This window comes from Balearica regulorum, chromosome 9 (assembly GCF_011004875.1).
Source record: "Balearica regulorum gibbericeps isolate bBalReg1 chromosome 9, bBalReg1.pri, whole genome shotgun sequence".
Classification (NCBI taxonomy): domain Eukaryota; kingdom Metazoa; phylum Chordata; class Aves; order Gruiformes; family Gruidae; genus Balearica; species Balearica regulorum.
Window position 1 is genome coordinate 653,512 of NC_046192.1, and position 23,540 is coordinate 677,051.

At 60.2% G+C, this 23,540-nt stretch overlaps 2 protein-coding genes across 6 annotated transcripts; both read left to right on the forward strand.

Annotated features, from left to right (window-relative positions):
• The first annotated feature begins 142 nt into the window (after positions 1-142).
• Positions 143-19,526, forward strand: TRPM2 (transient receptor potential cation channel subfamily M member 2). 3 transcript variants are annotated; one of them, XM_075760648.1, is made up of 33 exons: positions 143-320; positions 1,785-2,054; positions 2,420-2,505; positions 2,979-3,147; positions 3,625-3,805; positions 4,181-4,347; positions 4,782-4,962; positions 5,504-5,565; positions 5,795-5,995; positions 6,410-6,512; positions 6,745-6,866; positions 8,234-8,584; positions 8,999-9,136; positions 9,755-9,884; positions 10,174-10,319; positions 10,452-10,564; positions 10,670-10,883; positions 11,434-11,552; positions 11,867-11,999; positions 12,142-12,313; positions 12,788-12,971; positions 13,256-13,437; positions 13,588-13,720; positions 13,839-13,926; positions 14,563-14,650; positions 15,070-15,221; positions 15,753-15,829; positions 15,920-16,021; positions 16,318-16,404; positions 16,577-16,682; positions 17,228-17,329; positions 17,793-17,909; positions 18,175-19,526. In XM_075760648.1, the coding sequence occupies exons 2-33, from the start codon at positions 1,857-1,859 to the stop codon at positions 18,298-18,300; spliced, it is 4,530 nt and encodes a 1,509-aa protein (XP_075616763.1). In that variant the 5' UTR covers positions 143-320; positions 1,785-1,856; the 3' UTR covers positions 18,301-19,526. The 3 variants fall into 3 exon arrangements, with proteins under 3 accessions (XP_075616763.1, XP_075616764.1, XP_075616762.1); XM_075760649.1 differs by lacking the exon at positions 8,234-8,584; XM_075760647.1 differs by having other exon boundaries at positions 188-320; positions 10,452-10,883; positions 18,175-18,442.
• Positions 19,527-20,204: 678 nt separating this feature from the next.
• Positions 20,205-23,282, forward strand: LRRC3 (leucine rich repeat containing 3). Of its 3 annotated transcripts, none has more exons than XM_075760651.1 (2): positions 20,205-20,354; positions 21,732-23,282. In XM_075760651.1, exon 2 carries the CDS (start codon positions 21,791-21,793, stop codon positions 22,694-22,696), a length of 906 nt encoding a protein of 301 aa, XP_075616766.1. In that variant the 5' UTR covers positions 20,205-20,354; positions 21,732-21,790; the 3' UTR covers positions 22,697-23,282. The 3 variants fall into 3 exon arrangements, with proteins under 3 accessions (XP_075616766.1, XP_075616767.1, XP_075616765.1); XM_075760652.1 differs by having other exon boundaries at positions 20,212-20,354; positions 21,831-23,282; XM_075760650.1 differs by having other exon boundaries at positions 20,226-20,354; positions 21,750-22,836.
• The last annotated feature ends 258 nt before the right edge of the window (positions 23,283-23,540 follow it).

Below are 23,540 nucleotides of genomic sequence, written 5' to 3' on the forward strand. Positions count from 1 at the left end.
GCTGTGGGTGGAAATCGCCGCTGCGGGCAGCGGGGAGCGTGACTCAGCCGCTCGAGCGAACTCGGGGCTTGCCTGAGCGCTGCAGCTTCTCGGCAGGGACCGCTTCCGCAGCCTGATTTGTTGGGAGGCTGCCAGCCGCTCTGCCATCTCCTCCTCTCTGCAGGCAGCTCGCAGGCGGCTCTGCCCTATACTCTGCTCATCGTCTGTGTCTCCAGTGACAAAATGACCCGCTGGAGGAGAGGGACACGGCGCTGAATCCCTGTGACTGGCATGGAGCAGAGGAGCTGGTGATGCAGCCGGAGGATGCTGCGGGGAGGAAGGTACAGGCAGCCTCGCTGGCCGTCGTGCCGGCGGAGGGGCAAGGGGGTGGGCACGGTCCCTAGGCAATGCTCAGCGCCCACGGTCAGGGCTTTGCACCCGATGGGTGCTGTGCACGCCCTGTGCAGCCGAGAGGTGCCCCGACCTCTGGGGCAGGCTGCCAGGGGGTGCCAAGCTGGGGCGGCGGGGGAGGGAGCAGAGGCTCTGCCCTTGGCCCCGGAGCCCTTAAGGACAGGTATTCCGGGTGGTTTATCAGCATGGCTGTTCACCCCGGGGTGCCAGTGGAGGACCCTTCCCGCGTGGGCTTACAAGCTGCTTGCTGCCATGCCCCAAACCCCCACCGGCCTGCCTGCTCAAGGTGGGGCCGGGAACAAGAATTAAGGGTGCATTCAACCTTATTTAGACAGCTCTTGCTCAAGCAATTAGATCTGCGGTGGGTTGTGCTGCTGCAGAAAGCCAGTCTGCCAAAATCTGGCTCCTAAGGTCGGAGGGGCTGCATGCTTCCCGGAGGCAGCCGGGGAGGGGGGGCTGACAAAAAGGCCCGCGGGTCCTGCTTGCAGCAGTGCTGAGCTGGGGAAAGGAGCTGTGAAGGAAATACAGTGGGAGCCATGATTTTGCTCCACCGCTCCTTGTCCCCCATAAAGGCCCCCCACCCTTGGGGGTGATGCAGAAAGGCAGCCAAAATCCTCCTTAAACCCAGGCGTGCTGTCCCCACAGCTTCGCCAGCACCATACCTGCATGCTGCGCTTCCTCCATTACCTAATCACCGCTCCTTGAGAGGTCACCATTCCCCTTTGGGCTCCAGAGACACCCAGGAGCTTTTCCATCCTTGCTCCAGCAGCTCTCCGGTCTCAGCAGCTCCACAATGGGGGCTGCGAGCGTTTGGGAGGGCTCAGGAGTTTTGCAGCCCCTGCTGTGCAGCATGCCGGTGTGCACCTCGGGTTTACCCCTGGGCTCTTAGAGGACCTTTGCAGGGGGCACGAGAGCCCCCCCAGCGGAGGAGTGCCCTGTCCCTGCAGCCGGCACGGTGACACAGATTCTCCATGCAGGGCCACGCTTGGGCTGCTCACACAAGAGACCTGGTTTCTGCTCTGCCTGCTGCCAGAAATGTCCCAGCTGCCTGCAGCAGAGAGCGAGCGAGGAGAGCTGCGGGCCAGTGGACCGCCAGGCAGCGGAGCAGGCAGGCAGACAGGCAGAGAGCAGGCAGACGGACAGGCAGCGGAGCAGGCAGGCCAGCAGCTGTGCTGGTGGGCAGAGCATGGCAGGGTCAGTTTTCGGAGGCTGAGAGGCTGCCCGGAGCGGCGTGGTGCATGCTGAGGCTGGTTCACCACCCACATGGCCCCTGTGTCGGGACCACAGCGAGGGTCCGGCGGGTTTCCCATGGACATCTCTCCACCCAGGGAATGATGGACAGGACGCCCCAGTGCTTTAAGTCCATGGGTAGCCTTCTTCTCTGCTGCACTCAGGATGGAGATGTTCGGGACCTCCCAGCCTAGGAACAGGAGAGAAGAGGCCAAGCGGGGCAAGACTCAGCAGCTATGGCCACGCATGGCCGGCACACCAAGGTGCTCCCCTCCGAACTGAACAAGGTGTGCCCCGAGAGAGCAGACGACCCCGCCACGCACCCACTCAGGAAGATGAGCGACTTCGAGGTGGTCCCCAACCTCCAGCAGAGCAGTAGCAGCGTCTCGAGGAGCAGGCGGAAGGCACATTTCCCCACCGGCAGCAATGAAAAGGCAAGTTCAGGAGGTGCTGGGAGAGGGGGCGGTTGGCCACACACGACAGAAGAGCGTTAGTGAGTTATCTGGTGACATGTCTGCGGGGAATCTTGGGCTCGGGGGGAGCATTAATAACAGATCACTTCAGTTTTAGGGACATACAGAAAAATCTCAAACATCTGAGGTACTAGTCCAGCACCTCCAGTACCTCCTCTCCTTGGAGTACACTTGGCTTTGTCCTTGCAGACAGCGATGGAGCTCTCTTCCTTCACATCAAAAAAAGTACCCAGATGTGCTCCAGGCAGCGGGGTGTCTGGCCCTTGGCATAACTTCTGGCCCTTTGCAGAAACCCTGACCCCTTGCTGCTTTTCCTGCTCCCTCAGGAAAATCTCATCTCGTGGATTCCTGAAAACATCCGGAAGAAAGTGTGCACCTACTTTGTTGAAAGCTCCCAGACATCAGATTCTGGGTGAGTCAGACGTCCGTCATTCCCCTCCCCTGCCAGGAAAGCAACAGGAGAGTTTAGTGACAAAGCTACAGCACCAGAAAATCCCACCTTTCTGTCAAGGGAGCTGGTGTCAAAGGGATTCACAAATTCCTTTTTGACTGGTTCTTCACCCTGCTGTGTGTCACCGCATGGCAGATATCCCGTGTCCCAGTGAGGAACCTTCCCGATGCTTTCGCATGCAGTCATTTCCATCCCTGCTTCATCCAGAGCAGCCTTAATATTTCTGCCCTAAACCTCTAAAGGTGGAAATACCAATTTTTTTTTCTAATTTTTCCCCCTAACAATGCTTTTGTTTCTGCACAAGTTCTGAGCTGGGTTGGAGATGCCGGTGCCTGTGGTGTTCTTCATGAACACTGGGTGAGGCAGGTGGCCCGGCTGGGCTTTGCCGTCTGGGTTTAGCTTGGTCTTGGCAAAGTTGGTGGTGTGTGTTTCAGGCGGATCGTGTGCGAGTGCGGCTACCTCAGGGAACAGCACCTGGAAGATGCTGCCAAACCTCCCATCTTCCTGGGGAAGGAATGGGACCCCAGCAGGCACATCCAGGAAATGCCAACGGATGCCTTTGGTGATATCCACTTCACGGGCCTGGGACAGAAGATGGGGAAGGTGATCTGGTTTTCCTGTCTGTCATGCACAGTGTTCAGGTCTTGCCATGGCAGACGGAACGCAGGTATTTCCCTCCTGAGTGAGAGGAGGTTAGGAAAGCATGGAGATGCCCCAAAGGCAACACTGACCAAGTGGAGGAGAGGGAGTGGGACGGGACCCTTCCTCTCTCCCAGCCCTGTGCCTAGTCCCTTTCTGAAACCACGAGACTGATCTTCATGCTCTAAGGCCCACGGTTCAAGGAGTGGCTGTTCTCTGTTCTCGTCCTTAAGTTCGTCTTGGGAATGCTCGGTCCCAGGGAAATGAATGGGAACGGGGTCATGCACAAAGACCTGGGGCAGCAGCAACAAGACTCTGCCAAGTAGTGGTGTGGGAAGCCCCTGGTTCTTTGCTGGGACAGCAGAAATTGTGGTGGAGGTGCCCTGTTACCCTGACCCTGTTGGTTTTACCCAAAACGCATGTATGATCCCTTTTTCACAGTATGTGCGTGTCTCCTCGGATACCCCTCCACGGGTCATCTACCACCTCATGACACAGCACTGGGGCCTCGATCCACCCAACCTGCTCATCTCAGTCACCGGGGGAGCCAAAAACTTCATCATGAAGCCAAGGCTGAAGAACATCTTCCGGCAAGGGCTAGTCAAAGTGGCCCAGACCACTGGTAAGAGATGCAGAGGGTCTCCCTGCGATTGCAGTGGGAGGGGAGCCTGTCATCTGGCCATGTTCAGTGATTATTTGGGATGCTGTGGAGATGCCGAGCTGGCCCAGGAGGCCTGTAGTTCCCTATCTGGACTACCATCACCAGGGATGGACTGTCCATGCTCAATCACTGCAAACAGGCTGGACTGAGAGATGCAACACTGTGCTGAAGAAGGCATCTCCTGTGCTGCCAGGGCTTGATGTAGTGGGCAGGAAAGACATCTTCTGGGGGATGGAGCATCTCTGAGGACCAGGTGTTCTTGCAGCCTTACAGGGGATGCTAGGAGATTGCTGTGAGCAGAGCCTCTCCCTTCCCAAGCCCCTCTCTGACCTCCAGGGGCCTGGATCATCACAGGCGGGTCCCATGCTGGTGTGATGAAACAGGTGGGAGAGGCAGTGCGAGACTTCATCCTGAGCTGCAGCCACAAGGAGGGCGAGATTGTCACCATTGGCGTAGCCACCTGGGGGACCGTGTACAACCGGGACAGCCTCATCTGCCCCATGGTGAGCCAGGCAAAGTTGGAGATGTATTTGCTTTGCCTATGCCTGCACTGCCGGGGATGTCCTGCCAAGGACCGTGGTGGGAACGGGTGCTTCAAGATGTGCCGGTGCCTGGTAAAACCCAGCCGTACCGGAAGAAGTGATGGTCCCAGGTTGGTATTTGCTGAGAAGCCCCTCTACCCTACCCAGTGTGTTGTGTGGGTGCTGAGCTTCTCCTGGGAGGACCCTTGTGGGTGTGAGGGCAGGTGGAGCAGAGACAGAGGAGCATGGGGCAAGGCTGACGTGAGGACTGCAGGGAGGGCTGGGACGGCTGCTTGGCCAGACTGTCCTCACATGCTGGCCAGTTCTTGTCCCACATGCTGGTTGCTTTGGGCATCTGGTGCTCCTCTGCAGCCCTGCCAGGCTTCTCCCATCGTCTCTCCTCCTGCACCTTACAGGGTGGATTTCCAGCTGAGTACATACTGGATGAGGAGAACCAAGGCAGCCTGTCATGCCTGGACAGCAACCACTCCCACTTCATCCTGGTGGACGATGGGACCCACGGGAGGTACGGGGTGGAAATCCCCCTGAGGACCAGACTGGAGAAGTTCATTTCAGAGCAGACCAAGGTGAAAGGAGGTAACGCAACACATAGCCAGGCCTGAGGCAGGGGAGGGCACAAGGCAGGATGGGTCATCAGTGGGTAAGGGGTGCCCATCCTGGCGTCCGGTGAGAGGGGAGGCTGTGGCTTCCCTGGAGGATCCAGGAAAGGGGTTTGAGAGGGTTATCATGATAAATGAGGAACCTGGTTCCTCAGTGACACCAATCAAAGTCTTTCTCTGCCAGCTGCTCAACTTATGGGATCGTCAAGGGGGTTCCCAAACCTTGTGATGCTGAGCTGGTCGGGGGGAGTCGTTTCTCCCAAAGGGCAACGCTTCCAAGGGGGCTTCCAGGCAGTATCTTCTTCCTGTGCAAATGGTCTTCTGTTCTAACACATGCACACACATGCTCCAGCAGCACAACTGCCAGGAGATCATCTCCCCTCTCTCCCAGAGCCCAGCATGTCAGGGGCAGTGCTCCCCCCTTGCCTTTCACACCCCACTGCTCAGAGGGGACCCCATTCAGCTGCATGGGGGGGCTGCCCCACAGGGAGGTGACCCTGGGCTCTGCTTCCCCGCAGGCGTGGCCATCAAGATCCCCATCGTGTGTGTGGTGCTGGAAGGAGGCCCCGGGACACTCGACGTAAGGAATTGCTCCTGCCCGCTCCCAGCAGAGCTGAGAGGGGTGATGGTGGGAGGGGGAAGCTCCTTGCCCGCAGAGCTGCTCTCCGGTGTCGGTGTCAGCGTGGTGCCACGCTACCTGAAATGCAGCCAGATGGGAGTGCTGCAGAGCAGCGGTGTGGGTCTTGGGCTCAGAGAGGGTCTGCTGGCCTCTGGGTGGGATTAGGACCAGCCTCCCTGCTCCGTTACAGACCATCTACAATGCCATCACCAACGGGACCCCATGTGTGATTGTGGAAGGGTCTGGGCGTGTGGCTGATGTCATCGCACAGGTGGCCAGCCTGCCTGTGCCCAAGATAACCATTGCCTTGATCCAGAAGAAGCTGAGCATGTTCTTCCACGACACCTATGAGCTCTTCACTGAGGGCAAGCTGGTGGAGTGGACCAAGAAGGTGAGCCTCTTACAGGCAGACAGCTCCTCTAGCTGAGCTTGTGGAGATCAAAGGGGTCCCCAGTGGTCCTTGTCCATGAGCAGCAAGGCTTCCAGCGTGAAGTTTAAGGCCTACCTTCCACCATCCATCCATCCATCCATCCATCCATCCATCCATCCATCCATCTCCCCCCAGCCATGCTCAGCATTGTCCTGGTGGGCACCTCAAGGGCTCGAGCTCTGCTCCTCCACTGCCTGCTCCCTTTGGCAGAGAGGTACCATCTCAGACCAACCAGCTGGGCTGGGAGACACAGCACGGGGGATCTGCAGGCAACCCGAGGGGAGCAAGGAATTGCCCCACACAGGACAGGGGGCTGCAGGAAGCGGCGGGGAGGAGATGCTGCTGCTGATTGCTTGCCCACGGCTCTCCTTGTAGATCCAAGACATAGTGCGGAGCCGGCAGCTCCTGACCATTTTCAGAGAAGGCAAATATGGCCAGCAGGACGTGGATGTGGCCATCCTCCAGGCCTTGTTCAAAGGTGAGGGGTGGGGACCTGCTTGGGAGGATGGGGCAAGACGAATGGGACACAATCCACCTCCTGCAGCTGCTTGACTTATGGGGTCACAAAAGGGGTCCCCAAACCTTGTGATGCTGAGCTGATCAGGGAGAGATGTTTCTCCCAAAGGGCCAAGCCTTCAAGGGAGCTTCCAGCTGGTATCTTCTTGCTGCATAAATGATCCTCTGTTCTAACACATGCACTTCACATGCAGCATCCCGAAACCAGGACCACTTTGGTCATGAGAACTGGGACCACCAGCTCAAGTTAGCTGTGGCCTGGAACAGAGTGGACATTGCTCGGAGTGAGATCTTCACGGATGACCACGAGTGGAAGGTAAGGGAGTACCTGTGCTGCTTGTCTGGTCAGGCTTACGGCTGGTGAGGTCCCACTTGAGGACTGTAGATACTAAAGGCACCGTTCACCTTGGCTGTGCCTGTGGAGAGTTTTTGAGGGCATTTCTCTTGGACCCTGAACTCCCACCACATTGCCAGGGGCTCTTAATCTGTCCTGTCTTTCAAAAGTGTGCTCACACACCCGAAGTAGAAGTGAGCACACCCTGCAATTCATTGCTTGCAAAGGTTCTATTTGGCTTATAATTGTTTACAAAGGTGATATTGATTGGTATTTTGTTCAAAACCAATTGTCTTTTAAAGACAATCCAGCAACCTAGAGCCAAAAATACCTCTTGCCAGCTCTGCCCTGTGGTCGCTGCTCATGCCACCTTGTCAAATGGTAACTTGTCTCTAAACTCATCTCACCCAGCCTGGTGCGTCCCTGCTCAAACTTTACTGCAGAGCGGGGCTGGGAGCAGCACGACCCAACTCTGCCATCCCATGCCTGATCCAGCTGTTGAGAAGTGGAAGCTGAGCGGGGGTTTCTGCCCTTTCCACTGGGTCTGTGGGACTTGGAAGGGATTTTCCTATTTCATTCCACAGCTTGGGTTCCCCCAGCTCACATATAGCTTTTGTGGAACTGGGAAGAGCTGGTGGGAACCAGGATCCTGAAGAGAAAATATTTGATGGTGTGAAAATGCACAGCCTGAACAAGATCCACACCTCTGTTGGGAAGGCAGGATGAGGCAGGGTCTCGGATTAGCCGATGCAGGCCAGGGCTGTTACAGGTGCTGAGACCGCTGTGGCTGGCATGAAACGCTGAGGTTGAAACCAAGCTGTGGTGGAAGGTCAGCAGGTACCTTCCTGCCAGGACAAACACCCACCCCCTTACCCATGGGCCTTGCTTTCACTTCTGCACATGTCAAGGTTGCCTTGGAAAGGAAAACCCCGCAAGGGCTGAACGGGGCAAGCACTGGGAGCAGCCAGTCTCCCCAGGGCTGAGATCCAGCTGGCAGCACCGCGATCCTTCAGCTGAAGAGTTGTGCACGGGGGACAAGCCCGTGAGGGTCATTTGTATGGTGCATCCCTGTGAGCTGGGGAAAGAGGGTCTACTCTTTACCCCAACCCATCCCTCCACCCAGCAGCCAAGGGAGCAGAGGGTTTCGCTGCCAGGGGAGAGCGCATGCGAACCCAGAAGTGTGTCTCTGGGGGACGTCCCACAAGTCCCAGTGCCTGCCAGCTGCTCTCTCACACCCAGAAGCTCCTTGTGTGCTCAGGGATAAAATCTTCCCCCCATCTGAGTGAGGAGCATGGTGGGGTGCTGCTCTGGGGTCATGGAGACCCTCACCTCTGCCTCTGGCCTGCCAGCCCACAGATCTCCACCCCGTGATGGCAGCTGCCCTGATCTCCAACAAGCCAGAGTTTGTGAAGCTGTTCCTGGAGCAGGGAGTGCGTCTCAAGGACTTTGTCACCTGGGACACCCTGGTTTACCTCTACGACAACATGGCACCATCCTGCCTGTTCCACAGCAAGCTGCAGAAGGTCCTGCTGGAGGAGAGAGAGCATGCAGCTGGCTCCAAAATGCCAAGAATCCAACTGCACCACGTCTCCCAGGTGCTGCGGGAGCTCCTGGGCTGCTCCACACAGCCTCTCTACCCCAAGCCCAAGCACACGGAGCGGCCCCGGCTCTCCGTCCCTGTCCCGCACATCAAGCTGAATGTACGCATCTCCAGGTTACGTGGTGGCAGGGTTGCATTAGGGAGGGGGGACGCTGGCTCAGGAAACCACCCCAGAGGGTGCAGCTGGGTCTCTGTCCTCTTGCCTGCTCAATTATCCCACTTAAAGCCCCTTAAAGCCCTGCCCACGTCATCTGCCCCACATTCAAGGTGCGACTCCCTCCCTCCTACACTTGCAGCGACACGTTGCTGCGCAACTCAGGTGGGCACCCAGTGGGGTGGGTGCACTGGGCAGGATGGTCCTGGCCCTAGAAAAACTGCCGTCTCCAGGATGAGTCCACTCTTGGCCACCCCGCTGTCTGCAGCAAAGGCCTTTCCATGGGTGGTGGAGGCCGGCAGCCGGGGTTCGGGGGTGGCTTTGTGCTGATGGGCTGTCTGCTGTCTGCACACCTGGCAGGTTCAGGGGTCAAGTCTCCGGTCCCTCTACAAGCGCTCTGCCGGCCGAGTCACCTTCACCATGGACCCAGTCCGCGATCTGCTTATCTGGGCTGTGGTCCAGAACCGCAAGGAGCTGGCAGAAATCATCTGGGCCCAGGTATCGCAGCTGTCGGTCCCAGCCGAGAGGCTCAGATGGAGCCAAACCTCCCAGCCCCAAGAGGAGCGATGACACCTGCTGGCATCTGGGGCAGCAGGCGAGCCTGACCCCCCACCCAAATGGAAGCCAGCTAGCAAGCCTGCGGACACGTGATGTCCATCCCCAGACACACACCATGATGCCAGATCCCTCCTTTCCCAGCCAAAACGTAGGCTGTGGGCAGAGGTGATGTGCTGGGCCAGAAGTGCGAGGGCTCAGCACACCACAGGCAGGACACGGGGCACGGCAGCTGGGCTGGAGAAGGCTTCCACCCATAAGCAGCATCCCCAGGCAAGAGGCAGCGTAGCTGGTGGCGTGGTGACCGTGCCGTGCAGAGCCGTGGAGTCACACCATCCCGTCACCCAAGTCTTCCCATGACGAGAGCAGGGTTGTCCCCGGGTTCCTGGTAGCACTGGGTTACCTACTGCCCCGCACCCAGTAGGGAGCACAGCTCAGCCCCAGTCCGCTTGGGATACCCTCCTTCCATCCCACGGGAGCCATGGAGGGCTTGGCAGGACTGCCAGGACTTGCAGGGTAGGGCGCAGAGCCCCACGCTCTCTCTGGCCTCTTCTGCTCCAGAGCCAGGACTGCCTGGCGGCCGCGCTGGCCTGCAGCAAAATCCTGAAGGAGCTCGCCAAGGAGGAGGAAGACACTGACACCACCGATGACATGCTGGCCCTGGCCGAGCAGTTCGAGCAAAAGGCGATCGGTGAGCGGGAGGGGACCAGCAACCCAGAACTGCTCTCGCGCCCTGCAGGGCTGGCTAGCTTTGCCCAGGAGGTGTCTGGGGGTGATGGAGGTGGTGGTGGTGCTGAACAAGGGTCCCCTCGTCACGGTCAGGGTGGTGGTGCTGCGAGGGCTGTGCCCAGGTGGTGGTGGGAGCGCAGAGGTGGTGCGATGTCTGGTTCCTGCTGCAAAGGGTGACTCTGCGGGCACCGTGCCGAGCACCAAGCTGGCCCCGGAGCTCAGCCTTGTCTCCCTGGTCCCTGCCTGGCCAGGTGTGTTCACAGACTGCTACCGCAAGGATGAAGAGAGAGCCCAGAAGCTCCTCACCCGCGTCTCTGAGGCCTGGGGGAAGACAACCTGTCTGCAGTTGGCGTTGGAGGCCAAGAACATGAATTTTGTGTCCCATGGGGGTGTCCAGGTGGGTTCCCAGCAGTGGTGCTTGGAGGAAAAGTGCCCAAGTGTCCCCTGCCCCAGATCCAGGGCTCCCTGCAGCCCCACTCTGATGGGGGGAGCTTCTGCAGCCAGTGCTCCTCTTCCTCCCTCCTCACAGGCCTTTCTAACCAAAGTCTGGTGGGGGAAGATGTGTGTGGACAACGGGCTTTGGCGGGTGATCGCGTGCATGCTGTTCTTCCCACTTCTCTACACCAGCCTCATCACCTTCAGGTACTGCTTGCAGCCGAGGCATGCGTGCACCAAGCCTGGCTGGGAGAAGCTGCCGTGGCATCTCCCTGGGCAGCTGATCCCCGTTTCCACCCCTGCTCCCTGCAGGGAGAAGAGGCTGCAGCCCGTGGGCTGCCTGACGCGCCTCCGAGCCTTCTTCACAGCACCTGTCGTCATCTTCCACATGAACATCCTCTCTTACTTCACCTTCCTCCTGCTCTTCGCCTACGTCCTCATGGTTGACTTCCAACCATTGCCGTCCTGGTGGGAGTACCTCATCTACTTCTGGCTCTTCTCCCTGGTGTGTGAGGAGACCCGCCAGGTACGGGGCAGGCAGAGCAGAGGCTGGGAGGTGAGAGGAGGGAGAGACACCCCTCTGGGTGCTCCTGGAAGGTCCTGTGTAGCTCATGTCCCCATGCTGCTTCTCAGTCACCATCCCTTCAGAGAGGTCCCAGCATGAGGGACTGCCTGATCCCCCTGTCTCTGAGGCCAGAGAGTTTCCTTGGCTGTGCCTGGCCCGGCCCCAGGTACTTGCAGAAAGACATACTGTTTTGAGTACAAAATGTCAGGAGGTGGAGGGAACACCTCCTTCCTTGGGCATTCATTCCCAGAAGCATTTCCAGGCTTTGCTTGACATTTGATTTCTTTCCGCTTTTGCTTCAACATCTCAGTGCCTTTCTGCACCATGTCTCAGCTATCTCTCCCCATGCTCCTTCCATGCCCCTGTAGAAAACCCTGTAGGCTCAGGTTAACTTTGGGTGAGCAAGAGGGTCCAGTGATGGCCAGGCAGGTCTGTGCGGTGCCTCCACAAGGCACACGAGTATCTCACAAGGCTTTCACTGAAATACCAACCCCTCTTCTGCTCCCAACAGCTGTTGTATGATCCAGATGGGTTTGGCATTGTGAAAATGGCTTCCCTCTACTTCAAGGACTTCTGGAACAAGTTGGATATCTGCGCCATCCTGGTCTTTATCACAGGGCTGACTTGCAGGTGAGTTGCAGAGCCTCTTGCCTGGCAGCGCACCGGCTCTGGCCGCAGCTGTAGGCTACCAAACTAGCGTGAGAATTGTGCGGGGTTTTTAATTGCAATTTCTTCTTCCAAAGGCCAATGAAGACTTTTGCGGTTGTGTGATTAATTCTGACCCATTTACCGCTGCTTTTAGGAGAGAGGTTTTTCGTGCCGCAACGCTCACCCAGCACTCTGGAGAAGCTCACTGACATTGCAGAAACGTAATGCTGCGAGATCAGAAAAAAAACCCACACTGGTGGCACTGAGATGTTTCCTTTCCTCTCTTCTGTGCCCAGGCTGATCCCGTCAACTTTATATCCTGGACGCATCATACTGTCACTGGCTTTTATCATTTTCTGCCTGCGTCTGATGCACATTTTCACCGTCAGTAAAACGCTGGGGCCCAAGATCATCATAGTGAAGCGCATGGTGAGAGCTCCCCTCCATCCTGCCAGGGTGATCAGCTGGAGCAGCCAGGTGCCTGCATGGGATGGATGTGCCACCCATGTCATCCTACCCTGGAGTGGGCTTTGCTCCAGGACACGATTTTGCTTCCCCTCTGTCTTTGCAGTTGAAGGATGTCTTCTTCTTCCTCTTCCTGCTAGCAGTGTGGGTGGTGTCCTTTGGGGTCGCCAAGCAGGCCATCCTGATCCACAACGAGGAACGTGTGGAGTGGCTTTTCCGTGGCGTGGTCTACCACTCCTACCTGACCATCTTTGGGCAGATTCCCTCCTACATCGACGGTAAGGGATGCTGGCCTGTGATAGTGCATGGCACGAGCAGGGTGGCCGCAACAAGGCTGAGGGGCACCAAGCTCATGCCGCAGTCTGACTAGCTGCTGCCGTGTTGGCCCATGGAGGTCCTGCACTGGGCTCCTCTGCAAGCACAACGTAAGGCCAAGAGGGAGCAATGGCAGGGCGAGGGAATGGAGTCTTGCTCCGGCACGTTGGGAGAGTTGTCACCAACGCAAACCCAGGGACTGCACCTGCCCGAGTGTTCAAGAGAACACACTAGCAAAGGCACGAGCCGATCCAGCTCAGTGCCACAGCTGCGAAGCTGGTAGCAGGGAGCAGAGCACCTGGGACGATGCAGATCGAGGTCAAATCCCTGCCCGGTGCTAAGCTCCCTTGATGCTGTCTGCTTTCAGAGAGCACAACTTGCTCCCTGAGACACCGCGAGGTTTGGCCACAGCAGAGTCACGCCGTGCTCTCTTGCAGGGGTCAACTTCAACATTGACCAGTGCAGCCCCAATGGGACCGACCCGTACAAGCCCAAGTGCCCAGAGACAAACGAGGACAACAAGAAACCCATTTTCCCAGAGTGGCTGACGGTCATCTTACTGTGCCTGTACCTGCTCTTCACCAACATCCTCCTCCTCAACCTCCTCATCGCCATGTTCAAGTGAGTTTGACCTGGCCCCGTGGTCCTGACAGTGAGTCGAGCTGGCTTCGCTTGCGGGCTTGGCCACGGCCATGGCCCCGCACACTGAGAAAGCACAAGGAGGGTCCTGGGGCACATGCTGACCAGAGCACAGGGGTGCTTTTCTGGGGGGGGTTATAGATATGGTGGAAGTAGGGGGTGCAGGCCAGGGCTGAGCAGGGAGACGGGCAGGAGCTGGGGCACCACACAGACATGATGTGCCCCTTCATCCCCATGGCACGGCTGACACCTGGGCTCTGCCCCAGCTACACCTTCCAGCAGGTCCAGGAGCACACGGACCAGATCTGGAAGTTCCAGCGTCACGACCTGATCGAGGAATACCACGGCCGCCCGCCCGCCCCTCCACCCTTCATCCTCCTCAACCACCTGCAGATCCTGGTCCGGCGAGGCTTGCTCCGCAGGCCGGCCACGCGCCACAAACAGCTCAGTGAGGATCAGCATCTCCCCTCCTACCCTTTGCCCCCTCCCCGGGACATGGCACTGTGCACCAAGGCATGAGGCTTGGTGTCTGGGCTGCGGTACCGGGGTTTGGGATGCCGAGGGACCTGACAGCACTGCCATCCCCTTCCTCTGGCAGAAGAGAAGCTGGAGAAGAACGAAGAAGCTGCCCTCCTTTCTTGGGAGATGTACCTGAAGGAGAACTACCTGCAGCACCAGCAGTGCAAGGAGAAGCAGAACACGGAGCAGAAGATCCGAGATATTGCACAGAGGTACCAGCACTCCTGAGACAGGGACATCCTTCTGTCCTCCAGTGTCCTGGGCAGGGAAGAGTTGGGATTAGTGCAGGGGTAGCTGCTGAGGGGGTTTCTCTCTGCGCTGTCCCTCCAGGGTTGATGTACTGGCAGAGCTGCTGGACTTGGACCGGGTGAAGAGGACAGGGCTGGTGGAGCAGAGATTGGTCTCTCTGGAAGAGCAGGTGAGGCAAAAACTGAGAAACTACCTAAGAAAGGTGGGGTTTTCCAGGGGCTGAGTCAACTGAAGCACAAGAGAAAGCCCATCTGAATCAATGCCCCTCCAAACAGTTTGAGTTTCCTTCCCAAAACAATAGCATCCGAGAGAAAAAGGTTTATGGGAAATGTTCTGTTTGACTCCACCATGAACAGGATGAAGGTGGGAAGTGGTGGGACAAGCCCCTGCCTCCACTGATCACCCAAGCAGTTAGATCTGACCCAGCTCTTCTCCTTGGCCCGAGAGGACCCTCCAGACCTTCTGGAGATGGGGCACTCTCTGCCCCCGCCCCGTGAAGCTGTTCCACAGCCTGCAAGAGCAGTGGGGTGCCCGGGGAGCCAGACCGGGCCCTGGCATCTCCCCTCTGAGATGGCCACAGCATGGCTTGCTGTTTCCACTTCCATTTCCATCTGCTTTGGAAAAAACTGTTTTTCCCTGGAGGCAGTTCCCAAGCCGAGCATCAGGGCACAGCAAGGATTGCAGCCAGGAGCCGGGGCCAGCAGTGCCTCCGCCAGGGCTGTGTCCTGCAACACTCAAGCAAGGGAGCACGGGGGGCAGCGGGGGTCTGGGGGAGGGGGGGCTGACCCTCTCCTGTCCCACGCAGGTGCATCAGAGCGCCCAGGCCCTGAGGTGGATAATGCAGGCGCTGCAGGGCAATGGCTTTGGCTCAGGCGAGGACATGCCACCTGTGGGTAAGCAGAGCCCATCTCCACCCCGGCAGCACCGGGGAAACCCGGAGCCCTGCGCTGGCACCCGCAGGGCTGCGGACCAGAGCTGAGCAGCCCCTCGCACCCCTCTGTTAAGCAGCAAGGCAGAGGCAGAGGGTCTGGGGGGTTTGGGGGCTCTGCAAGGCCGTCCAGCCCCTCCTGCAGCCATTCCCACCCTCCGCTCCAGAGCCCTCCCTGGAGCCCATGGCTGAGGCTTTGCAGTGCGGCATCCCCGGGGGAGTTCCTCTGGGTCCTGCTGGAAGGGATGCCAGGGGCCAGGCCCCCAGGGGACACCGGCATCCCCATGGAGAGACCCAGCCAGCCCCCTCAGCAGAGCCACAGTCCGCAGCACTGGACTCAGCACCCTGCTTTGTGGGGCTTCGCTGTCTGTGTCTGCCTCGCAGGCCCCAGCAAAGCCTCGGAGACGAAGGAGGTTGACCTGGAGGGGAAAGCCGAGGAGAGCCAGCGGCCATACCACGTGCTTGCTCGAAACCTCCTGTACCCGGGGTCTCACACCCGCCGCTTCCCTGTGCCGGATGAGAAGGTGCCCTGGGAGGTAGGAGCTGTGACCCTGGGCAGCGGGGCTGGGAGGGGGGCAGTGGGGTGAGAAAAGGAACAGACCCATCGTCCCACCTGCATCACACTTGGGAGCTGCTGTGTTTCCCAGCCCTGGGACAAGTGGCTCCCTGGAGCAGCTGCTCCAAGGCCCTTCCAGGGACAAGGAGAGGTGAACGGGCATCGTTCCTGCTGGGATCCACAGTGCTAGGGATGCCTGGGGATGCTCGGCTGGGAGACAGAGGGGACGAACACTCACATCCACATTTCCTGAATCAGGGCTGGCTCAGGGTCAGGGACAGGATCTGGCACTGGCTTCCACGTGGGCATAAGTGAGAGGCACCGGCCCTCCGGCTGAGACCCTGAGCTCAGCCCCCGAGCGGGGCCCAGAGCCCAGCATACCTTGGGGAACGACGCCATGAGCCGTGCAGAGGAAGGGACTGGGGCAGAAAGTGTCCCCGGGGGTCCCAGCCCCTGCCTGCCACCAGAGCAGGGACGCAAGGGGGGTCTGACATGGCCACGTGCTCTCCAGGTGGACTTCCCACTCTACGACCCTCCCGCCTACTCAGCCGACCACAAGGACGTGGCCACGCAGGACCCGTTCAGCCCGTGAGTGTCCCCTGTGGCTCCCCGCTCCTCTGCCCCTTCCCCTGGGTGGCACAGCCAGCCGTCCCTGCCGGGCTGCCTCCTGCCCCCCAGCTCCTTGGAGTCTCTCCTGAAGATCAACTACAACACCATGGACGGGCTGATCGACCGGCAGAGCTTCCACGGCCTCTACGCCGTGCGGGACGGGCTGCCGCTGTGAGTGCATCCGCCATGGGTCGGACGGGCTGTGGGAGCTGGGCAGGCAAAGCACCGGGGAGACGGAGAATCCAGGGGGGCTGGGTGCATCCATCCCCTTCCCGCTTCCCTACGGCTGATAGTGGGGCAGGGATAATGGCATGCATCATCCTCAGGGCTGTCCCCCCACTCAAAAAATCCCCAGCACCTCAGGAGAGGTGCACTGCAGTGGTGAGAAATTTGGGGAAGAGGTACAGGGACAGGGAGCGCAGAGGGAGCCCGGCGCCCTCCCAGCCCGCTCGCGCTCTCCCTGCCAGGAACCCCATGGGCAGGACGGGGCTGCGAGGCCGCGGGAGGCTGCACTGCTTTGGGCCCAACCATGCCCTGCACCCCATCGTGACCCGGTGAGTGCGTGGGGACAGGGAGGTGTCCCTGCTCCGGGAATGGAAAAGGGGGCATGAAGTCATCTCGGAGAGACCACGATGACTCTGGCAAAACCCACCGCTGCCCGTTCAACCACTGCTGGGCAGGGGGGGGCTGACCCCAGCTGCGGCATGACAGGGGCCTCTCTCACAGCTGGAGGAGGAATTTGGATGGGTCCATCATAAGGAAGACTCTGAAGAAGATGCTGGAAGTCCTGGTGGCCCAGTACCCGCTGTCGGATGTCTGGGCTCTGCCCGGGGTAAGAGCAAGTGGAAGCCAACTGGTGCAGAAGGGTCTGGGGAGACAGGGCTGGCCCAGCCCGACGGCCGGGTGCCCTGCGGAAAACGGAGAAACACAGGCGGCTGTCACAGCCTCGTCCAAGGGGGTACCTCTGCCCCTCCCGCAGAGCATCCGAGTGCGGGGCTGCGCTGCCAGGAGTGCTGGGGGGCAGTGGTGGGGTTACATACCCCCACCCACCCTCACCCCTGTCTCCTGCTTCTCCCTCCTCCTTCTCCTCCTCCTCCATGTCTTCAGTTCTCACGCATCCATCGTGACATAAGCATAGCATCCTTTGACAGAGAAGTCCAGACGTTGAACCAGGCAAATTCAGATCCATGCTTGGGCACAGCTGAGGACTTCTGGCAGAGTGGGAGGGAGGGAGGGAGACACCACCGCTGCTTGCTCACCCCACCAGAGCTTGTGGCATCTTCTGCTATGGTGGCAACTGCCTGACGGCCAGGCTGGTGGCAGCGAGGGTGGCTGGGCTGATGGCAGGCCCTAGGGCTGACATCTGCTTTGGTGCAGGGGTCACTGGAGCCAGGTGAGATGCTGCCTCTGAAGCTCAAGTGGATCCTGCGCCGGGAGTTCTGGCCCCAGTTCCAGAACTTGTTGAAACAAGGCACTGAGGTGGGGGGCACGCAGAGGCATCACCCCGGCACAGGGGCACGTGGGTGTCATGGTGGTACAGGGGCACGCAGGTGTCAGGGCGGTACAGGCACATGGGGACATCGGCACAGTGCAGGGACACGTGGACATCATGGTGGCACAGGGGCACGTGGGTGTCCCCAGGGTACAGGGACGGGGTGCATCACGCCTTGGCCACTGCTCCCACCAGGGGAGGTGGGGACACGTAACAGCCTCGCACCGTGCAGGGTCTGGGAGGCAGCCCCGGGCCCCCGGGGGGTGGGCTGCACGCGCCGGTCAGTCTGCGCCTGCTGCAGTTGCTCTCCGTAGCTCCAGCGGCAGTGGGAGCAGGGGCTGGTCTCCAGCAGGGCCGAGGAGCTGAAGGGCGATGCCCCACCACCCCCGGGGCCTCTCGCAGAGAGGTGGTGAGGGCTCTGCTCATGTGGCACTCCTTCACTGTGCGCAGATACACAAGGGGTACCTTGATGATCCCCGCAACACAGATAACGCCTGGGTGGAGACAGTCGCCGTCAGCGTGCACTTCGACAACCAGAATGATGTGGAGATGAAGCGGCTGAATTCGGTACAGGCCCCTCGCCTTTGCAGCTCCCTAACCTGGCTATCAAGGCAGGGGACCCGGATCTCCAGACCCAGATCTCACCCTCGTCAGCAGAGCGCTTCTCCAGCTGCATGCAGTGGAGGAAGAACATGGGGATGAACATGGGGTGGCACAGCACCGGGGGCCCCAAAAAGAAAGGGCAGGAGTCTGGGGACTGGAGGTGCTGCTGAGCATGGCTGGCACAGCCCTCGTCAGCAGCATGTACATGATGTCTCTGGTCCTCTTCCAGTTCCTCCAGGGCTGCGACCCAGAGCTGTGCATCCGCTGGCAGGTGCTAGACAAGAGGATCCCTCTGCACGCCAACCACAAGGAGCTCCTGCACAAGGCCTCAACCCTCCTCGGCGCCTACTACTGAGTCCTCAAGCACAGGCCGGGGCCCTTGCTGTCCCGGAGCAGGTTCTGGTTGGGACCTGCAGCTCTACCAGAGCTCACCTGTGAGACCACAGGTGGCTACTGGAGTCTAGGTACTTTGGTTGCCTCTGTGACTGTACATTGCAGGTCTCTGGGAGGAAAACTGTCCCCTCCCCAGCAGCCGGAGGCAGGGGCTGCCTGGGCAGTGCCTACGCAGCATCCTGGTCACCTGAGCCACCACACTCGGCCCCAGCTTGTCTCTCGGTGCTTCCACATCAGCCACAGCACTAGCCCGGGGCTTGGGCCAAGCAGAGCCACAGGGCTGTTCCTGCAAGGTGTTCCTTCTCGCAGCTCCCACCTGCTCTTTGCTTCGGTGTGGGCCCTGGGGACTTGCCAGCCCCGGCTACCCCACCACCCAGGCTGTCCATCGGGCACCTCTGCTCCCCTGCTCCTGCCCTGAGCCCCGGCAGCTCCACCACCACAGCTCCCAGAGGACTGCTCTGGAGAGGGCTTGGGGTCTTCTGCACCTAAAGCTCCTGACTGCCCAACGAGCCGCTCCTGCGGCAGCTGTCCCCATATCTCTGGTTGCCTCAGACCCAACAACATGGTCCTGAGCTGTGATCCAGCACTTCTGAAGGTGTGAGCAGCTCTTGGCTTATATACCTACGGTTTCATAGCTCTGCACAGGTCCATCCCTCATGTCCCATAGTGTTACGTGATCCTGCTGGTATGCTGAGCACCACCTTGAACTCTTCCTTCTGCCTGAGCCAAGGCACCAGCCAAATGTCCCCTGCCTGCCCCCATCCCCTTGCGCACACGGACGGGAAGGGGCCGCTTGCTGGGACCCAGGCGACCCACGCTCTGCGGTCCCTCGGGTAGGTAAGGACAAGAGAGAGGACATCAGTGTGTCCATCCCAGACATCTCTGCTCTCTTCACTCACCTTTTCTGTTGCTTGCCGTGGGGAGTACAAGGCACAGTGGAGACATTTCTCAATAGCCTAGATGGCCGCCTATCACGTCTGGGACTGCTCCGGGAGGGATTTCGGTTCCCCACCCTCTCCCAGTGGATCAGACACTGGCCAGCCAGGGCTGTTCTTCCCACACTGGTGCCCACCACAGCACAACTGCAGTTTCACCAGTGAGGCACTGGGGCTTGCGGAGGTGGGGGGGGGGGTGTCAGACTGGTGATTTAGTCAACCCAGCTCAATAAACCATGTATTAACTAACTAACGGCTGGTGGTCTGTTGTGGCTGTTTAATCAGGGGCCATTCCTGGAGGCCCTGCTTGGAGCACAGCTCCGGGATAAGCCCAGTTTGAGCGTTCCCACCCCCAATCTTGTTTCACAAACTCACTTTGCTCGCAGACTCACCCCCCCCCCGGCGCTGGCTGCAGAGATGACTTGACACGTTTGGAATCAATGTGAGGAACTGCTGGAAAGCGAGCTGTGTGCCAAGGCGGTGGCACAGTACCTTCTCCCAGTGCTCTTGGCCAGCTCCATGTCTGCTCGTGGTCTCCCATCACCGTGCTCCGCCGGGAGCCAGCGCAGGCGCGGGGAGGTCCAGGCCTGGGGCACGGCTGGGGAGGGAGAGGCGGTCGTGCCTTACAGCGGCCGATAAACCTTCGAGACCCGCAGCCCCGAACCGGCCAGCAGCATCCACAGCCTAAGAAGAATTGCCGAAACCTGATTAGCATCACTCAATTACGGCACGAAAGGGCTCCAGGCGGCCGCTCGCCCGCAGCACCCGTGGCTGCGCTGCCCCGGTGTCCCCACCGCCCCGGCCCGGCCCCTCCTTGCCCGGACACCCCCCCCCCCCCCCGCCCCGTGCAGCCACCGGGGACCCCCCTCCCCCCCCGCCCCGCACCGCCCCCGCCCCGCCCGGTGCCACCGAGGCAGGGACCGCCCGTCCCGGGGGCCCCGGCGGGAGCAGCCGCAGCAACAGGTGGGGACGGCGCTTCGCCCGGGGCCGGCACCGGGGCCCGATCGCGGCCGAGCCGCCGCGCCCCGCAGGCGCAGCCGAACCGAAGCGGAGCGGAGCGGAGCCGCCCCCGGCCGAGCCGGTAAGGGACCCCCCGGGCGGGGGTGGGGGGGGACACGGGGGGGGGCGGTTCTGCTGCGCGGAGCCCGGCGCGGCCCCGGCTCCCCAAAGCCCCTCGGCCGGGCGGGTCCGGGGCACGGGAGCGGGTCGGGGCTGGGCAGCACCCCCGCACACGCCGGCGTCCGGCTGGGGTGGCGGGACGGGGCGGCTGCGGCCCCCCCGGAGCCCCTGCAGGGACGGGAGCAGGCTGGGGCGGGCGGTGGGAGCCAGCGGCGCAAAGCGCGTCCTCGCTTCCCCCGGAGAGACTGGGCTGGCGGACCCCGGTAGCATTTGTAGGGCCAGAGGGTTCCCGGGCAGCGTGACTTAATCCCGCCCCCCCCCCCCCGGAAGAGTCCGCTGCGCAGTCCCGCACCCCGGGGCAGATCCACGGGCAGGTCCACTGGCAGCACCCCTCAGGTATGAGCATCCCCCGGGGGGTACCTGGGAGACAGTGGTACTTAAAGGATGCTGTTACCGGGGAGGGGGGTGCCATCATCATCATAAGGATGCTGGTACCAGAGGGATAACGACTCGTGCCCAGATGGTCTCCTAATGAGATCACCAGGGACAATTTCATTCCTGGGTGAAAGGCTGCCAGGGTCCCACCCTCCAACTTTCCCCTCCGTGGGGATCTGTTCCACCACCACCCCCCCCCAGCCCGAGCACGGCAGCAGGAGAGGGGTGAGTAGTACCAAGGGGCAGAGGAAAGAAGGCCCACCTGCACCACCGCCTGCCTCGTCCCCAGCAGGGCTGGGGTGGCCCTTGGGGCCCCAGAGCATCCCCTTTACTGTGCTACTCAGTGGCTCCTCTCTTAAGCTCCAGCTCCTGGAGTCAGGCTATTAAACCATACTCTTTGTTTATTAAAAAAAAAACAACAACAACAAACCTGAAAAAAACGTATTCACCTGTTTTGCTTTGGCAAAACCCTTGGAAACGTGACTTGTACCAGCTCATGGACCAGATGGAGAAAGCAAAAGAACTCCACATCTTGTTATTTAAAAACCCGGTGGTGATTAAGCCAGTCTGATGATCCGGGGAGTCTGACTCATCACTTTTTTTAACACTCAGGGTTGGTGTGATAGGAATTTACTGCTGCTGTTCTCCAGCAGCAAATCACCGCGTCCCACATGGAAACTGGCAGCAGGCTGGGGCAGAGGCTCCCGGGCCTCGACACCCCCATCCTGCCGCACCCTTTGCCTGCCTGGAGGGGTCTGTGCTGAGAAGGGGCGGGGGGGGGGAGGATTTTTAATCTCTGCAGCTCTCTGTCCAGGTATAATTAATCTTAAGCCAAATTAAGCTGTCCTGGAAAAGATGGTAGCCAGTATCATTCCGTCCTTGTTTTCCGAGCTCCTGAGCCCAGCCTCTCACACTTTGCCAGGGCACGTTACACATGAGACGTGAGCGGCGTTCCAGGAAATAATGCCGTGTCATATCCCCTCCATCCGCCGCCTTCCTCCAGCCATGGGAGAGGCTTTGCAGGAGCACAGAGGAGCCACCCTGCTGCCCAGGAGCTGCCGCAGCCACCGGGGAATCGCCGGCAGCCATGCCAAGCTGGCCGGGTGCAAGATGACCCTCACGACCACGCCGGCAGCCGGCGTCACCCAGGCTTTCTTCTGTCTCCTGCTGTGCGTCCCCTGGGGCAGCTCCTGCCCCCCGAGCTGCCAGTGCACGGAGCGGGCGGGGGCGAAGGCCGTCCTCTGCAGCTCCCGGCACTTGGAGGAGATCCCCAAGGACATCCCCAAAGACGCCGTGTTCCTCAAGCTGGATGCTAACAGCATCACCAGGATACCCAGCAACGCCTTCAGGCACCTCTCCCACCTGGAGGAACTCGATCTCTCCAGGAATGCCATTGAGAAGATCGACAGGGCGGCTTTCAAAGGGGTGGCTGCGGGGCTGCGTACCCTCGACCTCTCCAGCAACCGCATCCGCAGCATCCCCAAGGAGGCCTTGCTGGCGCTCAACGCCAAGCTCCGTCTGGCCAACAACCCCTGGCACTGCGAGTGTGCCTTGCAGGAGGTATTGTGGGAGGCGCGGCTGGACCCCGACTCCGTCCAGGACATCACCTGCCACACGGCCCCACGGGAGGAGTACGTGGGCAAGCCGCTGCTGCAGGTCCTAGATGCTGGCGTCAACTTCTGCAGCGTGCGTCAGAGGACCACGGACGTGGCCATGTTCATCACCATGTTCGGCTGGTTCGCCATGGTCATCGTCTATGTGATCTGCTATGTCCGGCACAATCGAGAGGACGCCTGCAAGCACGTGGATTACCTGAAGTCCCTGCCGAGCACTCAGGGCCATGCAGAGACCACCAGCACCGCCCTGTAGTGCAGGATTGGGGCGCCCTGTTCCCAGCATCTTTGCAGGGAGCCTGCGGCAACGAGGTGGGCTTCAAAGCTTCTCTCTGGGATTTTCCAGCGCTTGCTCCAGTCCTGCAAATGAGTGCCACTGACTTCGCCTCTCCCTAGCGATGCTGGACTGAGCGTGAGCAAACCACACGGGGGAGGGATGCTGGGGACACCCCACACAGACCTGTCTATGGAGCCCAGGTTCCCAGGGAGGAACCCCCCCCCAAACCCCTTCTCCCCTGCCAGAGCTGGACTCGCAGGGAAAGCAGCTCCAGCCACATGCTCGTGGTCCACGTGGTTTGGAGAGAACAAGCCCGGGGAGGGGGGGAGACAGATGAGGGTGGGGGCTTCTGTGGGACCAGGAGGTCCCTGGGGTGCAGAGGGGTGGGTTGCTCTGCAGAGCGGGGTCACCCCATCCTGGCTCTGGGGAGGGACTGGCCTTGCAGAGAGCAGGACACCAGCCCCAGCCCCCTGCGCAGCATCTCAGCAGCCTCTGCCTGCCACCAGCAACTGGGGGTGATCTCCCAAACCTTGGATTTCTCAATAAAGCCTCGCACGTAGGAAAAGGCCTCAGGGTTTGCGCTGCGCTGGGAGCCGGGCGTCCAGGGAGGGCGGCAGTGCTCGAGGGGGTTGCGCTTGTCCTAATTCAATCTCTCCCAAAGCAGACAAGCCTAAATTCAATGTACCAGCTCGACTCCCATTAGGTTACATCCCCTCCATCCTCACCCCAGCCCGCCTTGAGCAGGGGCCAGCTGGCCAAGTGGTGCCTCTGCATCTCGTCTGGTACATCTCGCCTAATCTCGCCCTTCCTCGGGGCCGAATTA

What these genes read in the sequence shown, in the direction of transcription:
- LRRC3 (XM_075760651.1), top strand. Translation starts at nt 21,791, where the DNA reads ATGCCGTGTCATATCCCCTCCATCCGCCGCCTTCCTCCAGCCATGGGA.
- TRPM2 (XM_075760647.1), top strand. Translation starts at nt 1,857, where the DNA reads ATGGCCACGCATGGCCGGCACACCAAGGTGCTCCCCTCCGAACTGAAC. An exon ending in CCTCCAGGCCTTGTTCAAAG is followed by an intron (nt 6,513 to 6,744) that starts GTGAGGGGTGGG and finishes CTTCACATGCAG; the next exon opens with CATCCCGAAACCAGGACCAC. An exon ending in CTCCTCATCGCCATGTTCAA is followed by an intron (nt 12,972 to 13,255) that starts GTGAGTTTGACC and finishes GCTCTGCCCCAG; the next exon opens with CTACACCTTCCAGCAGGTCC.